This window comes from Pyrgilauda ruficollis, unplaced genomic scaffold, assembly GCF_017590135.1.
Source record: "Pyrgilauda ruficollis isolate IOZ18807 unplaced genomic scaffold, ASM1759013v1 scaffold35, whole genome shotgun sequence".
NCBI lineage: Eukaryota > Metazoa > Chordata > Aves > Passeriformes > Passeridae > Pyrgilauda > Pyrgilauda ruficollis.
The window spans coordinates 1,983,335-2,000,932 of NW_024524934.1; the positions used below are offsets into that span (position 1 = coordinate 1,983,335).

A 17,598-nucleotide genomic window follows, 5' to 3' on the forward strand; every position below is an offset into this window, starting at 1 on the left:
AGGCAAACTGTTTATCCAGGGAGTTAATTCTCTAAAGCAAAGTGACTTTATCACAGGTCCTCCCTCCACACCCGTTTCCCTGATGTCCTGTATGGAAAAGGCTTCTTAGAAAGATGTGCGTTCTGATTGCAGTGATCTGCACTTTTGAATACATCATAAAGGAGTTGCACATACAGTGATTAGTTTGTTTAATGTAGGTACAAGGTATAAAACTTCCTGAAATGCTTTTTCAGGAGGTGGCTGTGCAGCCAGGCATGGCACGCTCCATAGCTGTGATTCCCTGGAATCACTGGCATTGATGAGAATGCCGTAATTAAACTATTTTGTCTATTGTCTTTGCTAAGACCATGAAAGGATGGAAAACTTAAAGCTGATGATAAATAATGAGCTTCACTGGGACAATTGTAATTTTATAGGCAACTTGATTAGAAATTTATATACAGGGTGAATTAAAATGTGAATTATAACCCGCAGGCCACTATATTAATTGAATGCTACAGATAGCTTCAGTTAGCTCTTGCATGACTTGTGTCCAGGAATCCTAAAGGAATGGGCAGCCTTTGATTGAAATCGAGCTTGGGAAAAAGAGAAATCTTAATATTTGTTTTAGCACAGCTCTTAAATTTTTGAAAGGAGGGTTGAGCTATGCAGTTCTCTTTATTGCACTGCTAGCATGAAGAACCACAGGAAGTGCATTAGTCACTTATGGGACTCCTGCTCACAGACATGAATGTGTTCCAACCTCACTGCACACGCTGCTGCCTCCAAAGGAGGTTGGGAGTGGCTGTGGGCTGTGAAGTGATGATCCTGTATGAGCTCATCCTGCTGGTACTGACTGCCTGAAGACAGTTGAGTTGGTGGACTCTGTATTGTCAGGCCTTGGGCCAGATCAGGTATCGTCCCTCATTGCGGAGCTGTCAAAAGCAACACAAAAGCTGCATCATCTGCTGAAGCTAATTTGACAGAAAGGCAATAATCTGCCCACATCTCATCCACTTTTATTTGGTACAGCTCTGGCTTCCAGAACAATATATATGAAATACAGCCCTCACCACGGCCAGTCCTGTACTGTACAGACACTCTGGTCAGTCACGCTGTAAGGATGCAGCAGCTCAGTTTACAGCAATTCATCGGCTGTTAATCCAATCAGTCTGCTCTGCTAATCAAATCAGTCAGCTCGGAGCATGTGACAGCGGGCTTATGTGTGCTCTCCCAGGCTCCCCTCAATGGAGCAACATGGAGCTGCAGTGAAGGGGAACTCTGGGATTTATATGATATCCTGCTGTAATTTCTTAATGATGCTATTTGATCTTAAGCCATACAATATTGGTTTTTGCATTCTTTTCTATATAGATTTTGATATTCTATGTGTATGTGTTAAACTGTTTTTCAAATTTCCCTGCTGGTGCTAACTGCAGTGAGCAATACTCTGACTTTGCCTTAAGTCATCCTGTGGGAAATTATGTATTTTCTATTAAAATGTGTACATATAAGATTTTAGTGCACATTTTACCGACCTTCAGGTGTGTTTTGACATCCTGATCAAATAGCTTTTTGAATAACTGTTTTCCCAAAACTACTTCAAGCAAAACATGGCACTTAATGGTTTTTTTTGTGGTATGCTGCGATTTTTTAATGTAGAATGCATTTATTTTGTTTACAATAAGAAGTATTTGAATACTGTTTATCATTGACTTCTGCAAGATTTTAATAAATGGAAGATACAACCACTTGTAAACATTGCTGATTGCTTATGGGGGATCATTTAGGTCCCATTTGTGTATGAATTAGCTTCCAATTTAAGGAAGGGTGACTGTTCACTTGTTGTGCATACATATGTCATGTAAGACTTGCATTTGCTCCAGCTTTCTGTCTCTGACTTGGGGAATATCTTCAGTATTAATTTGGCTCAAGTGGAGCAAATCAGTGGAGTGAAGCAGTTGATGCTGTGGCCCCCACCTCTATACAATCTGCTGTGCAGCACTTTTATTTGGGCTAGATTTAGTGGTGCCTCTCAGGATCAAATATCCATGCCACTACATGTATTGAAGCTGTTCAGAAGTGTTACTTGTTTGGATCTGTGTGCCCCCTTAGGGGCTGAAGCATGACAGATGCATTGGTACATTTTCATTTCCAGTTTATACTTCTCCATAAAGAATCCACATCCTGTATACCAAAACTGGTCTGTGAATAAAACCATTCCACAGTAAGCAGGAATAGTGCAGAGGGAGGGATTTGCTTCCAAATTGCACCACTGCTCTGAACAACAGTAATGTAAACATAGCCTTCAGCTAACAGAACAAGGCCTTCTCCTGTATTTTACAGACAACAGGTAGGGTATGAAGCCAATAGATTCTATTCTGTAAACTTCAAATTAATTTAGCCTGACATGAGTGTGAGGACAGAAAAGAACATGATGGGAATGTACAATGCATTTATTATAAACAAGGCAATACTCATTGAATATTTAGCTGTCCACATTTTGGTCTTTCTGTTTTTTGTTGCCTTCCCACCCCTGACAGATGTACCTTTAGTTTAATTTCTTCAAATGTTCCAAGTATGATCTTTTTAATATATATACATATACAATGGCTAAGAGCGTGCATTATATCGAGTTTACAAAGGTGTCCAAATTATAATGCTTTAGACTGAGAATATTCTTTTGTATTTCATGCTTTTATTGACCTGAACTAAGGAGCTTTCATCAGGGATTAAGAATGCATGTCCTTTTCCTGACAATGAGGTTACTGGACCAGTCCAGCCTATAGGTGTTTGTTGTCCTCCGTTGAAAGTTGCAGTCCTCTTAGATGTGTCAGAAAATACTGCATATGTGGCTGCTCTCCAAACCAGTTATTTCAGGATGCCTACATTAACTCAGGTATTCTTAATATCTAAACCAGGTCACTTTGACAGAACTGCATTAGGGAATAATTACAGAAGAAGTTGTGCTGACAGATGGGGAGGAGCCATTGTCTCTGAGAACGGGACAGGGAGGAGTTGCAGTGTTGTAATTTTCACCTGGTGCAGCTATAGATAGACAGCACTTCAGGCTGCAAACATATTACTTTTGTTTGTTTGTTGGGAATTTTTTTGAGTGTAAATTCTGTATAATTTGCTAACACAAGCAATTAAAATCCTCAGGGAGGGAGATCAAGCATGAACCAATTTTACCACATTCATGGAAGGAAGAGAAATTTACCATTTTACAGGTGGGAAATCTCAGGTATAGTTGTAGTGGGTGGGACTATATTTTGTGCATTTCAGTGTTGGATTATGCTTCTGAACAGCTCATTGTTTTTCTGTCAGTTCTTCTGCTGCCTGAGTTTTTGAGTGTCATTTATCAGTAACCCCCAGGTGGGGAAAGTGATAACTTAGCATGCTAAAATAAACTAGGAGATGTTATTTTTTTTGCCCCCCAGATAGTTTGCCTGATAACTTTCCCTCACACCTGTTTTATCTTTTTTTATGTTATTTCGTCTTTTGTTGTGATTCTTCTACAGTACTTAAAAACTAACCATTAATGGCAAATCCTGCTGTACTGAACCTTTTAATCTCTAAAAATAAGTACTAGCCCATGGTATGGGACAGGACACGGGGCACTGTAAAAATGGTAATTGTCACAAAGTGCTAGTCAGCATTTCTAGTGTGATTGTGGCAAACGATGTATCTTGCTCCCAGCTCTGGGTGAGAAAACCTTATGTAGCTGTTATCATCAGCAAAAGTATTGAGGCAGAATATTCCTGAGCAGTTTTTCAAGTGCTTCTAGGGGAGTCAGACTAACCAAATTGAGTCAATGCAAAAAAAGAAGTCCCTCACTAAGGCTCTGAATCTGCATGATAAATTGTGTATCACAGGTTAATTGTTGTAATTTTTGTGCTGTAAATAAAACAGAAGATGTATTCAAGAATAAATGAAGGGTTACAAAAAAAACCCCTTTTAATCAAAAAGAGCAATGTCAAAGTAGGTTTTGTTGCAGGCTTGGACAATACAGCTAAATATAACTGTTTTCTTTATGCATTTCTGCTTGCTCCATAAATCATCAGGTTAAGAATGGATTTTTGTGTCTCCTGTTCTAGAGTTCATCTATTATCTCTGCAAGGTATCTGGTTTTTTGGATGACAGGGATGGCTTCCTACTTGAAAAGGGCATGTCCTTAAAGGACGGCCTTTCAGTATGGTAAGACAGTGGTAGAACTTTGTGCTCAGTAATTGATGCTGTTCATTACAAAGATTTTGTATTGGAGAATAAAAATACCTTGGTAGTAGTAGAGATCTTCCTCTGAGAATCGTGCTCTTAAAGTCTATTTTAGAAGGTCAAGAGAGGCAGAGAGGATAAGCGAGACTAGCGGTAACTGCTTTTTTGATGAGATAGGAGGTTTGATTCATGAGTTTGTTCTTAGTTTTTAATTTAACATTTCTGACTTAATATTTGAAGGTCTTTTTACTCAGGCTTTACTAAGAAAAAATGAAGGCATGTTTCTCCACCATGACTTTCTTCAACTCTTGGAGTAGCATTTTCTTTTAAGATGTCTTTAAATAGTTTTGTGGGAAAACAAATTTCGTTTTTCTAGCTGCATTGGTTTTCAATCCCAGTAACTATTAGAAAGTTAAATAATCAGAATAAAAATAGTTTTAATGTATTTTAAGATTTTAAGTAAAATTTGGACAATTTATATTGCATGTCTCTCTATAGAATGCATTGAACTGATTAACAAGGCAAAGGTAGAACTTGTTTGTATTTGATTCTTATTTTTGTGGTGTTGATTTGGTTGAGTTTTTTTAAGACCTGTGCAGACAGAGCTGAGCAACATCCTGATGACACAGTACAACACCTGCAGGGTATCACATGCAGTCGAAGGGTATGTCCTTGCTGCTGTATTGCTGCTATATAATCTCAGCTATATTGCTGCTGAGATGATAATAATAGTAATCATTTAACCCTACTGTTGAAAACCAGGGAGTATATTATGATAGCATACCACGTGTAAAATTGGGATGCACTCTTAAGAAAATCTGTAGTCAGCAGTCATGTGATTTGGTAATGAATCATATACCATATATGTACACTGATATATGTGCACCATACGTCCTTGTATTTTCCTCCCATCCTTCTAAACTGTTCTGTAGACATTCCATTGGGTTAATGCCACTCCTGTAAATGTCACTCTTTCTTCAGAGGTTCTTCTTCTAGGTAGGTGTGATCTTGGCTTCTATGCATGGGTTTTTTTCATGAAGGGCTGAGAGTTAAATTAATAAATAACGGTCCCAAACACCTGCCTTTTTTTATTACCAAAAAGAAGAGAGAGATGAATAAGAAAGCTGTATCAGTCCCATAACTGAAATTAAGTGGGATGGAGGATTTACCAGAAGAATCAGCCTGGGTAGAAAAAATGAAATAAAAAGGGGAAACCCTAAGACTAGCTTTGCACTTAAATCTTTTTCAGTAAAATAATTCCCTTTCCACAGGATTAGCATGATTGGCATAAGTTTTAGTCCAAGGCATGAGCCTGTGTCCCTGCAGCTGCTGCTGTCTGCTGCTGTCTGCCCTGCCTGCTTTACCCCAGTGCCTGAATTCCTCCAGCCCATGGGTCCCACATGCAGTTGTAAGATGTGCATGCTTAATACTTGTGACATAAATATCATCTCTGTTTGCAGATAAGTGAGGCATGGTAATTTGTTCAAGTATGTGTATCAAAGGCTCTGGCAAAGACAAATTCTCTGTTTTCACAAGAAGTCTCTAAAAAAATCATCTGAATTTGCCCCAGTTCCTAAGCTATTTTGTGTTGTTCCTGGTAGCTACAGGTTAGCTCACTGTAAGTAAGAGATTCTCACATATGCCTTATGCTAAGCAAGCAAATTACTCAAACAATATCAAATTGATAAGTTTGGTAAGGTAAACACCCTGTATTTATACAACATATTTAAACATGACTTCTGTATTGAGTGAGGGAAATCATGTCCATGTTGAAGTTGGTGCAAGAGCTTCTCTGAGGCCAGTGCTGATTGTCAATTTTAAGATGTCATATTCAGATTCTTGTACGTGCAAACGACTTGGTGAAGAACAGTTTTGGTACTCTAGAACATGTTTTTGAGGTAATAGTAATAATCTAAAGTTTGAAGCGAAGGATTTCCAGTCAGCAGTGAAAGACTGTAACACTATAGAACTACAGTACAGATTACAAAACTGCAAGACTATTTTATCTAAACTTAACAAATTATTTACATGCAGATCACTTTTTTGAGTTGTATATCTCCCCATGCCTAATGCTTATTTTTGCTTTTTAACAGGTAGAGAGAATTGTTGACAAGAGGAAAAACAAGAAAGGAAAAACAGAGTATTTGGTGCGATGGAAAGGATACGACAGCGAAGATGATACTTGGGAGCCAGAACAGCACCTTGTCAACTGTGAGGAATATATACATGAATTTAACAGACGCCACAATGAAAAGCAGAAAGAAAGCACATTAACCAGGACAAACAGGACCTCTCCAAATAATGCCAGAAAACAAATTTCTAGGTCTACCAATAGTTCTTTTTCAAAGACAGCTTCTAAATCTTTAGTTATGACTAAAGAACACGAGTCAAAAAATAGTCAACTTTTTTCTGCCACACAGAAGTTCCGGAAAAACAATTCACCATCGCTTTCTGGACGTAAAAATATGGACCTTGCAAAATCAGGTATTAAAATCCTAGTGCCCAAAAGTCCAATTAAGAGCCGGACAACAGTTGATGGCTTCCAGAATGAAAGCCCAGATAAAATGGACCATATAGAGCAAGATCAAGATGACTCTGTAGCACCAGAAGTAGCAGCAGAAAAACCTGTGGGAGCTTTGTTAGGACCTGGTGCAGAGCGTGCTAGGATGGGGAGCCGACCACGGATACATCCATTAGTGCCACAATTGCCAGTGCCAGTAAAAGCCACAATTGCATCAGCATTAACAATAAATGGAAAAGGTAGGTATACAAGTCATCATTTTGGTGGTGATTTTCCATTTGACTGGAGTTTTTTTACAGTTGAGATGCAGACAAATTACATACTCTGCTTCAGCCATGCTAAATCAAGTCTGGAGAACTTCACTTTATTTTGCGTAACTATATAACTACAAAGCTGTTTTGAATTTTACAGTTTTTGGTTTCCTTGCAGAGGTGTACTGGTATTTGTGTTTTCAGAATCACCATCAGATACATCTGTGTTTGCCTTGACATTGTGAGGTACACATATTTAGTGTACCATTTCCAGATATTACATCATTGCTTTAAGTTTATTTAAATAGGTCAAATTTGGTATGAATATTAGAAACATTAATTATGGGAGGAGATGAATGGTGTGAGCAAGGATTCTTCATAACAGTTTATATATCTGTTATATATGTTGCTTGGAGAAAAAACCAGTGAGAGTGATGTTGCTTAAAAAACAAAGTTAATTAGCTTTATTTCTGTGAAAATTTGAGCCAGTTGTGGAAATACATACGCCTTCTGCCTGGATTGAAATTTGTTTTCATTATATTTTATCAATATTTTGTTGTTTATACCTCATTGATATTTAAAACTTATTTAGGAGTGATGTTGGCTTGCTAATATCTAAGTAGGTCACAGTTGATTCAATTTGTACTGTAAAATTTGTGACACCAAAGTAACCCAAACCTGCTCTTCTAGGAGGGAGCTGTTTGTCCCCCATCCAGCTGAGGCTCTCGTTTAAGATTTCTTGGTCCTTATTGTTGTGCCCCAAACCTTTGTTCTTGCCTGACAGACTCAGCTGTGTGGTCACAAGTGCTCTCATAAGCAGGCTTTTGAGGCTAAATTTCCCAGTCTAAATTTTCAAGTAAAGACTGCGCCCTCAAATAAAATGCAGCAGGTCAAATGTGCAGGTGTGCTATTGATGACGGCTTGCTGGAAAAATTGTCTGGAATTTTTCGAGGATTGGACCTGCCAAAAGACACACTTAGAGACACTGGATAGGGAAAAAAACGTGCTAGAGACTTTGGGAGAGTTTGTGTTGGGTACCCCACTGTTGCTTGCATTGAGATTTTCCAAAAGAACAGCTGCAGCTGGAGAGGTTGAGAAGCGGTGGACAAGGGAGGAATGTGCTCCTGGAGCTGCGGTGTCAGGTCATGGACCAACCCATTTTGCTGCAGATGAACTAGGTAACCATGGTAATGCACACACAGATGCCAGGAATATCTCTTGCTTTGCATGGGCTAAAGGAGGAATGCAAATCTCAGAGGATATAAACAAAGCTATGGGGAAGATGCAGGAGATACCAGGATGAGAGTTCTCTGAGTAGGTGAGGTAGAGGAGTGTGTTTTCACATGGGATGGTTTTATGATAGATAATAGGCGTTTTGGAGTACGGTGGGGTTCCTAGTGAAGTGATTGGTAAGTTCTGCCTTTGGCATCTCGTTTTTTTTACCTCCAGGAAAAATACCTGGGGCATGAAGGATCTTTTTGGGTAGATCAAATTAAGTTGTTCCCACCAGCCTCTCACTTTGGTAATAGTGGTATGGCAAGGGCCCAGTTACAGGGCATCAGATGGAATCAGAAAGGCCTGCAGAGGAAAGGGAGTGACACAGAAGGTGTTAGGTAAAATTCGTTCCTGTTTCACTGCTATGTGAACATTTCCTCAACTGCCACCTCCTCCTTCACCTCTTCCAGGCATTTGTCTGAGCAACTAACAAGGAAAGCTGTTGACTGGCTCTAGGGATGATGACAATACAAGAGTTTTCCACACTTAGGTGTTCACGAGATCCTAAAGGTGTAGATCAAAAAAGGAGAGCCAAGGAGATAGTCACAATACGTGGTTGATGAAACATACACAATATGTTCCACCTTCTGTCTGCTGCTGGAGGCATATCAGTGCATTAACTGAGGCTTTCCCTGATACACCACTGCCAATCCCCAAGCTGAGCTGTGCATATCTGCTGGGAGATGGATGCTAAATATCCGTATTTATTGGGGTTTTATTTTGTTCACCTGCAACACTTTTGGGGATAACCTTCCTATCATGCAGACTTTCTGTGATTATAAAGCTTGGAAAAAAAGTTGTTAAAAAAATACTTTGCACTTATATCTGACACTAGTATCTCTTCGTGACTTTTCAGGATTTCTTTGACGTATCTTACTCATGAAGGAGCCCAGGCTCCAACTCAGCCATTATGCATGGCCTGAGTGGATTTATTTAGGGAGAAGCAAAGAGAGACAGCCCTGTCTTCTAGAGCTCTCCTGGCCTTGGAGCTTCCTGAGCTGATACATTTGCTGTCTTTTCACTCCTTGAAGATGGATTCTTTTCCTTGCTGTTTTTATTTTTAACTTCACGCTGCAACTCATTAAAAGTGTAGTAAATAGGTGCTTCCCTCCCCTGCATGGGGCTGCTGCAGTTCAGGATCCTGTTTTGCTCCTTACTCAGGACATTCCTTCAGTCTTAAATGGACACCTCATCACATTTTCAGCACGACCTCAGGAATCGTATATCATGAGGGGTATTTATTGCACAGAAATGCATCTTCATGTGCACCAGATCTGACATATTAATAATACAGATGACAGATCTGGCATTTGGAGCACTCTCTTTCCAAACTTCCCACCTCCTCCACGTACACCTTCTGTTAATTTTAAGAGTTCCTACTACCACTTGGAGGATGCTGTCAGGAAGACAAAAGCATGTTTTGAAAAATAACTTCTTACTTGAGCTGGTTTAGGAATTTTTTATCGAGATGTTTTTCTTGGTAAACTGAATTAGTCAAAAGAGAAATCACTAGCCATAAAGCATAATTTTGAAAGATTCTAGAAGAATACAGATTACATTTCAAAAAAATTTTAGACAACTTTTAAAATTAAAACTGAATTACATTTTTTTAAAGTAATACCGGAAAAATAAATTAAAGTTTAATATGAAAACAGTGTTCCTGATTTTGAGTATGCTGCTATGACTGTTTAGTACTGTAACTCAGGTTGATCTTTAAGTCCTTGCTCAGGATGGTGAAACTACTCCGTGTTTAGTCTGTTATTTGTTTGTTTTATCCAGCCTTGACTTTACCTTTTTTTTTTGTTTAATCTATAAGAGAAGTGCAAACCAAAAATCCCAGAAATGAGTATGCATATGAAAATGCCATGACAGTAATTACTAGGAAATATTAGTGTTATTGTAGCACCTAATCCTGATTTTCCTGAGACATACTTCAATGGTGCAGTTCATGTTCCAAAATCTTTCAGTCTCAGAAAAGGCAATCAGCAAATACCTGTTGAAATATACAGGGGTTCTGGGGAATAAAATATCAGTCATGTTTACTCCGGGAGCTGGCAGTCTCAGCACTGAAATCAAGCTGCTATCAAAAAGAGCATTATGTTGAATGTTCATATGTTAAAGGCTTGGCCTTGAAAACTGAGTCAATGGAGTAATATGTACATATACAAGGCTAAGAATGAGGGTGATGTATGGAAGAAGTGAGGACAGATCACTGAATTGAACATTGCTGTGGTTCTGGTATTTTGAAATAAATGGTGATCATCAGCTGTTACTAAAAGTTAATAAAAGCAGTCCTGAAATGGATGAACAAAGTAGAAAGACAAGAGCAAAGAAATGAAATGTTGTGGAGAAGGTGTTAGTGGCACCTACATGTAAGGCATATTACTCAAAACTAAGCAAGACCAAAAGTGGCTTTGTGTCTAACAACAGGTTCTGATACCTTAAAAGTTTCTGAAAGTTTCCTTCATCAGAGTGGTATTAAAAAGTAGCTTTGAAATCTTATTGCAAATGGTTTCATAATAACCAGATGAATTCTATTTAATAGAGTGCACAAGAAGAGAAGCCATAAAGGGAATCTGATCTGTCAGTCACACAGGGCTAGAGAATTGTCTTGAAATTTTAGAAAGGACCGTAAGTCAGGGGAATACCATTTCTTGGCAAATTCTAATATTTTTTATTCTGGATAACCCTATAGTTGCTATAGTTTTTATTCAGGTAGCAATGTCCAGCATGTGGATGTAATTGAGAATAAATGCCACAAGAAGGGAAATTTCAGGCAGAAAGGCATGCAAAGCTCAAAGTCTAAAATAAGGAAGAAAAGCACATCTAGCTGCATATGTTGTCAAAATTACAATAAGGCAGGCTGGTGCTAGCACACAGGAACAGAAGAAATACAAGAAATGCAGCAAATTACATCACTTGTTAGTCAGACAAGCACCACCAGTGTGCACGGTGGCATTAGCATCTCCCTCCTTGCACATATTAGATGAGATTAACAACTTGCAAGAGCAGCAGGCTGACAATACAAAGATACTTGCAGTGTAGCACCCTCCAAGGAACGAGGGTGTCTGTTGATTTTTTAGTTGGATAATGGTGGTGTTTTTATCTCAAAACAATGGTATTGTCAGCAAATGAAAAGTGGCATCAGAAAAAAAAACCCAAACAAACAAGAAGAAAAGACTGAACTTAAAGTTTTGTTTATTACCTGTTCTCTCTTTTCCCCAAAGCAGCTTATGGGATTAAAACCCACAGATTTGGAAAAACAAAAATCCACTCAACCACCAAAGGAAAATAGTGTCTGTTTGGTTAAGTGTCTGATAGGTTTAGTCTCAAAAGGAATCAAGCAGGCGTGGAAGGGATTATGGAGACCACTGGAACTGAGGAGAAACATCTGTTCTCAATGCAGTACCAAGCCCAGCTGAAAGGAGTTCAGTCCCTCCCTGTTCATTAGGGTGAGGGAATTTCACACACTTCCCTCCCAAATTCTCCTGGTTACTTTTTCACCTCTGCCTGTGTGTGCCTGGGTGTTGGACTCTGCATGGAGGGATGGTGTGCTGTCACCAGCATAACTGGCCAAGCTCCAGAGTCCCATGGGAAGAGCACAGCAGCTGACAGAGCTGTGAACCACAGAGTTGTCTAGATGGACCACAAGCCATGCATATAAACCATCTGAGAAAGCAGAATTAAGAGAAGGAAGAAGTTCATTGCTGTGAATTTAGAGTACAACAAAAGGAAAGTTGGGGATGATGTATTACAGGTTTTTTTAATTTCTTTTTAGCATCCTGAAAGAACAGAAGCAGATTTGAGCCCTCCTTTTCTTAGTTGGGAGATTTTGTTGGTTAAGTAGTAAATTGTGATTAAAAAAAAGCCCTAAGAGAAGAACTTCCTTTTTCAGTGTGTTTCGTACTTTGCGCTTGGATGGGTGGCTTGATCTCTGCTGAGTGATCTGGAAAGCAACCAAATATTTTATTAGTGCAAACAAAAGCCTATTAAATGGGTTAAAGTCCTTTGCAAAGCCCTCTTAACTTCCAAAATTACTGGTTAAACTTCTTTTTCAAATGCACAGGTGTGTAATTTTCTATCTTTGGTTGTGTATCTGTTTAGCAAATCATTAAAGAGTAAAGCAGTTTTCATTTAATCAAGCTTAAAGACACCTTTGGGGTTTTTTTCCCTCCAGAAGTTGACTTTTGATTTTATTTCTTAAGAATTCACATTATTATGTCCCTTATGCACTATATTGCAACATTTTAACCTAACATCAATTTTTCCTTCTGTCTTACAAAGTCAAGTTCTTCAGCTGTTTTACTCTTAACTAAAATTAATTTGCATTGTTGCCAATTTCTTCTTTATCTATATTTTCTGGCTTAGTATAAATGCAAAAGTTTTAAGCAATATGGTAGAGTGCATGGTCTGTGTCATGTGGAAAACTGATCTGTTACTATTGTGGTTTTTTGTCTTCCCTCTGCCCTATTGCTTCTGTAGTTTATAGTGCACATTGGAGCTCCAGGGTTGAGAACTTGCTGTGAAAATCTCTTATCTTTAGAACCGTATTGGTTTATGTCAACAGATTATCATAATAATAGTAATCAGGATCTAAGTGCACAGTTTGCTTTCATTTTTGAGAAACATAAGGCATAAGTGACTGGTTTCTTTCCTTTTCTGCCTTCTGCCATTCTTCAGTACTTAAAATGGAGATGTCTCAGTTGGGTGCTACATTGGTGTAGACTTTTAATGCAGCTGAGCTAGTGTAAAATGTAGTTACTTTGAAAAGAGTGATCCCTTTCCTTTCCCCAATCCCAGGTATGGGAGATATATTTATGTATGTGATTAATCATATATATATATGTATATGGCCTAACCAGCTGCTCCTTTAAGGAAAGGTTTCTTTTTATCAGCCTTCTGGAAGTGACAGTGAGGTAGAGGATGTGTCCCTGGGGAGGGAGATGGACACATAATTTTTTCCTTTCTTAATTCCGTCCCTGAAAAACCCTTAAAGGAAACTCTGAATTGAACCTTTTTTTTTTTTTTTTTTTTTTTTAGAAAAGGGTAAGAAATTTCCCCATGAATTCTCAGTTTGGACATAAAAACCTCAGCCTAAGTTGCTAGAAAAACTCCTGTCTTGTTCTCACTGGCATTTGTATTACAGCTGTAGCCCCCTGGTAAACATAAAGCTCATAGGTGTGCAGTTCCTCTGATGTTACCGCAGTTTACATGAGCTGAGGATCTGGTCTCCATCTCTCTTGACTGACAGATCAGGTGGGGTCAGTAATGATCTGCCATTACATTCTCCTACAGCACATGTGCCAACATGAGACAAAAGTAGATTCTGAGGACAGGTTTGTCACAGCTGCTGTGCCAAAACATAGGAAAGATGAAGCACAATGAAGCAGAACCTCTGTTTACGAGACACCCTTTCAACCTACTTGGCATACATCCGCACAGAGAAAGTGTCTTGAAGATCAGACTGAATGATAGAACAAAAATGTTGGGCTAGATACTTTTTTTTTTAATCCAACATTATCAAAATTGTAGAACTTCAGAACAGCTTTTGAAATGTGAAGTGCAATCAGAGACACTTATGTGGTGCCTTTTGCAGTTGTGCCTGGTAGAGTAACCAGCCACTCTTTTGTCTCTCGCTGTTTCAATTTTTGAAAAAGTTTTATCTCCCATCTCTGTTAAAGCTGTGAAGTGGATGGAACACGTTTGCTAAGGCAACTGTCATTACAAATCTGCGTTCTCTTGAAAAGAAGATTAATCTTAATTGTTTGATGCAAAAATCCATTGAAGTAACTCAAATAAAACAACTGTAATGTGGTTTGTAGGAGATTTGCCTAGATCACATTACCTATGTAAAATAAAGTCAACAAAACATCTTCACATAGAGACTGTTACAGGTGGGATAAAATATACAATTAAGACAAAACTGTGAAATAATTTATTTACACCAATGCTTGCGAAAAAGAGAAAATAGATTTAAGAAGATGCAAAACTAAGATTCAAAACCAAGTTTTTTGAAGGCTAGCTGTTGGGATAAAAGCTGGATACAATCTTGAATGTTATAGATGTTCATAAAAATACTTTTTATCTTTATGTATATTTATATATATTTTATATTGCCCTGGAATAACTTTACTTCCTACGCAGCCAGAGAAATTTCAGTACTCAAGGCAGCATAACCATGATCCGGAGCTGCTGCTGATAATAATACAATGAAGTACTGTTATTTAAAAGAAAATAAATGCAGAAGCTGTATGTTTGTAGTACTGTATGCAAATTTTTTTTCAAACAAAAATATCTACATTACCTGCTCTACATACCATTTATATTGTAAACTTATTTAAGAACACACACTGAAATGCATTAGGCCACAAATTACCAAACATTTAATTCTTCTTTAGTAACTGTTTTCTTAATTTTGCAATCTTAGAACACATAAAAAAGCTTTTGCCTTTAGTAAGTGTAATTTAAAATGCTTTAAAGTTTATTATGTTTTAGACACCTTTAAGAAGCAAAGGCAAATCATAAACATTGGCACTTTGAGCTATAATATTCTAAATTTAAATGCATCTGAAAACTGTGAAGTCTTAAAATTTAATGTGGAAGAAGTGGAGGAAAGTATCGTACTATTGTATTAAGAGTTCTTTAAACATCTTATTGAAGCACGGATAAAGAAATACAGACTGTCATGTATTTTCTTTGAAAATATTCCTTGAAAGAGGCAACCAAAGAAAGTAAGAAGTTGTGCTTCAAAAGGCTGCTCTGGAAGAGTTCAAAAAACTGACTGGAAGAAAGGAAAACAGAGTAGACTTAGTGGTTCATTGTAGTTGTGTCACAAGGTTGGCGGTGGGATCTGTGCTTATTTATATTTGGTGATCTCTTTTTAAAGAAAGTGTTGCAGTAAGCAGCAAAGGTACAAAACTTGCAGAGAAACACTTTATTACTTGAGGTACAAGGAAACAGAAATCTCAGAGGGACATACCTGAAGCAGGAGCTAAATGAAGTGATGAACAGCAGGAAGATAGCATGAGCCGATAATTTTTCTTGCTAGCTCCTGAACAGAATTTTTAGTTTGGGATGTGGATAGGAATGCCTGAGCGCTGCAAAGGGCAACTCCAAGAAGACTTGGCCCAGTATTGGACTAAAGAAGCTCTCAAGATTTCTCTGTTTGTCACACACATTTGTTGTTACTCTTCAGTCACACCTGGTGTGTAATGAATCTGTAGATAACACGTTGGCTGGCACAATGTCTTCCATGCCTTAGCACTGCTGTCCTTTGGATTTCAGCTTGAATTCCTGTGTTGTTTGAAAGATGGGCTGGAATGAGAAGGGAGCAGAGTAAGTGGCTGACACGATCCCTAGGAGACGTGTCCCAATGTACTTCCAGTGCATACACACCTGGAGAATCTAGGCAAAGACATTAGGCTGGTACAACGGGAACAAAAAGGATAATAAGTAATTTGTTTTAAAATCCCATATCTAAAGAGAATACAGTAAATATTTTGGAGAAGAAACAAATTATAGGCATGATGAAATAATGATTGATGTAATTGGAAATTTCTGTTCTGGAGTTGAATGACTAAGACAAGGGGACATCTAGAGAAATCAAAGGGTGTCAAATTCAAAAGAGAAAGATTAGTTATAGCTTTAGTTATAGTTTCCATTTAGTTCTGAGAGCTCTTTGCTAAAACATATTTGATTCCAAGAGAGGGAGGTAATGGCCATTTTTAAAAAACAGTCATTTATGAGAATAATGGGAATATACCGTATTTATCGGCCTGATATAATTTTACATAGAATCTAATTCTCTTTCCTCAGAAGTAAGGAATGTTTTGTGATGCATCTGAAAATTGTAATTCAGTTATCTTTTATATGTTTTTCTGTGTTGTTAGCCAGTATTATTTATGGAATTATTCTCTCAACTATTATTCATAGAATTAGTTCAGGACTGTGCAGATGTCCAGAGATTCTTATCATTGTTCTGTAGGGCATCAGGATAGCCACTGGAAAAGCAGTAAGATGGTAGAGCTCTGGTCTGGTTCCTGCTGAGGCTGCCTTATGTGAAGCACTCTTACTTTTACAAAACTTGCTTATAAAAATGTATAAAACAATCATATTAGAAAAAAATGCTTCAAAATTCAGATGTTTTAGATAAAGAGCACTAATTGTCATTTGTTCTCTTTTGGTTTGATATAGTCAGCTCAAAATCCCATCCAGTGTAAACAGAATTATTGTGTTGCACTCCCCCCTCATCCTTTGGTTTTCTGGGTGGATTTCAAATTCAGTGGGCACTTTTGAGAAATACAGGAATGAGTTGAAAGCAACCGTAAATGCAAAGCTTATTTTACCAGACATAACATTTTATTGATAGAGCTAATTTAAAAACAAATTTTCAGCAAACAGAAAGAATAACCTGCCAAGGCTTCTCTCAGAGTTGGTAAGAGTGTGAAGACGTATTTGTGGCAGTGCAGGGTAACACCCTTTCACCAAGGAATTCAAAGATAGTTGGTTTTTTCTTATATAAGTACAAGCAGGCAAACTCAATATGGTCATAATGGGTATTTCAAACAATTTACTATGTGGTTTGTGATTTTCTGTTTCAATTTCTGAGTAGAAAGGATGACAGATTATTCTGTGTTCTTTAGAGAATCATCTATTTTTACCTTCTGTGCATGGGTAGGCAATTAGCTTGAAAACCTGTTTTAAATATTTAAAAGTTTATACAAAACACAAGTTACATCTTTGCTGTTATTGAAAGCTAGTGGGCCATTTTGTTTTCTTGTTTCTTTTCATATTGATAGTGCTTTTTGTTCCATTAGCTTTATTGGGTCCTATACAGTCAGTCAGGTTTGGGAGGGGTTTTTACAAATTATCTTTCTGAGCACAGATGATGGAGCAGTGGAAAAGACCTTTCTAAATAGGTGAGAGGGAGAAAAAACCAAAAATTTAACATTTCTTATTCCACATCCTTGTAGGAAATAGAAAGTTTTCCATTTAAAAAATGGTAAAAAGTAAACAAATTAAAAATCTTGCCATTAATATGTATAATATTAGTATGTATTGTGCAATAACTCTACAGTAAGAGGGTGAGTTTTCTCAAATGGTCATATAGTACCAGATAGTAATGATAGGAAGTGGAGGGCTTACCCAAACCATGGGTCAGGAGCCAGGACTTCTTCTGAAAAAAATACTCTGAAAATAGGGTTTTCTAAACTTCATTTATTTCCTGCTCTTAAGAATCATAGGAAATGTTTCTTTCAAGGATTTTCTTTCTGGAGTGCTAGATTTCACAACCTTTAGATGCTCTGAAGAAAAAGTAAAAAGTAACAAGTGTATTATGTGTAATCAGCTTTGAAAGCA

General features: G+C 37.7%; 1 protein-coding gene across 4 annotated transcripts in view; it reads left to right on the forward strand.

Moving 5' to 3' along the window:
- Positions 1-17,598, forward strand: part of CDYL (chromodomain Y like) — a 105,281-nt gene that overhangs the window by 40,499 nt on the left and 47,184 nt on the right. For 3 of the 4 annotated variants that reach the window (XM_041475481.1, XM_041475478.1, XM_041475479.1), the window contains exon 2: positions 6,288-6,954. In XM_041475481.1, coding sequence (XP_041331415.1) covers positions 6,288-6,954 — 667 coding nt within the window. Of the gene's footprint in view, positions 1-4,076; positions 4,177-6,287; positions 6,955-17,598 lie in introns of all 4 variants that reach the window. The other variant, XM_041475480.1, reaches the window with a different exon arrangement.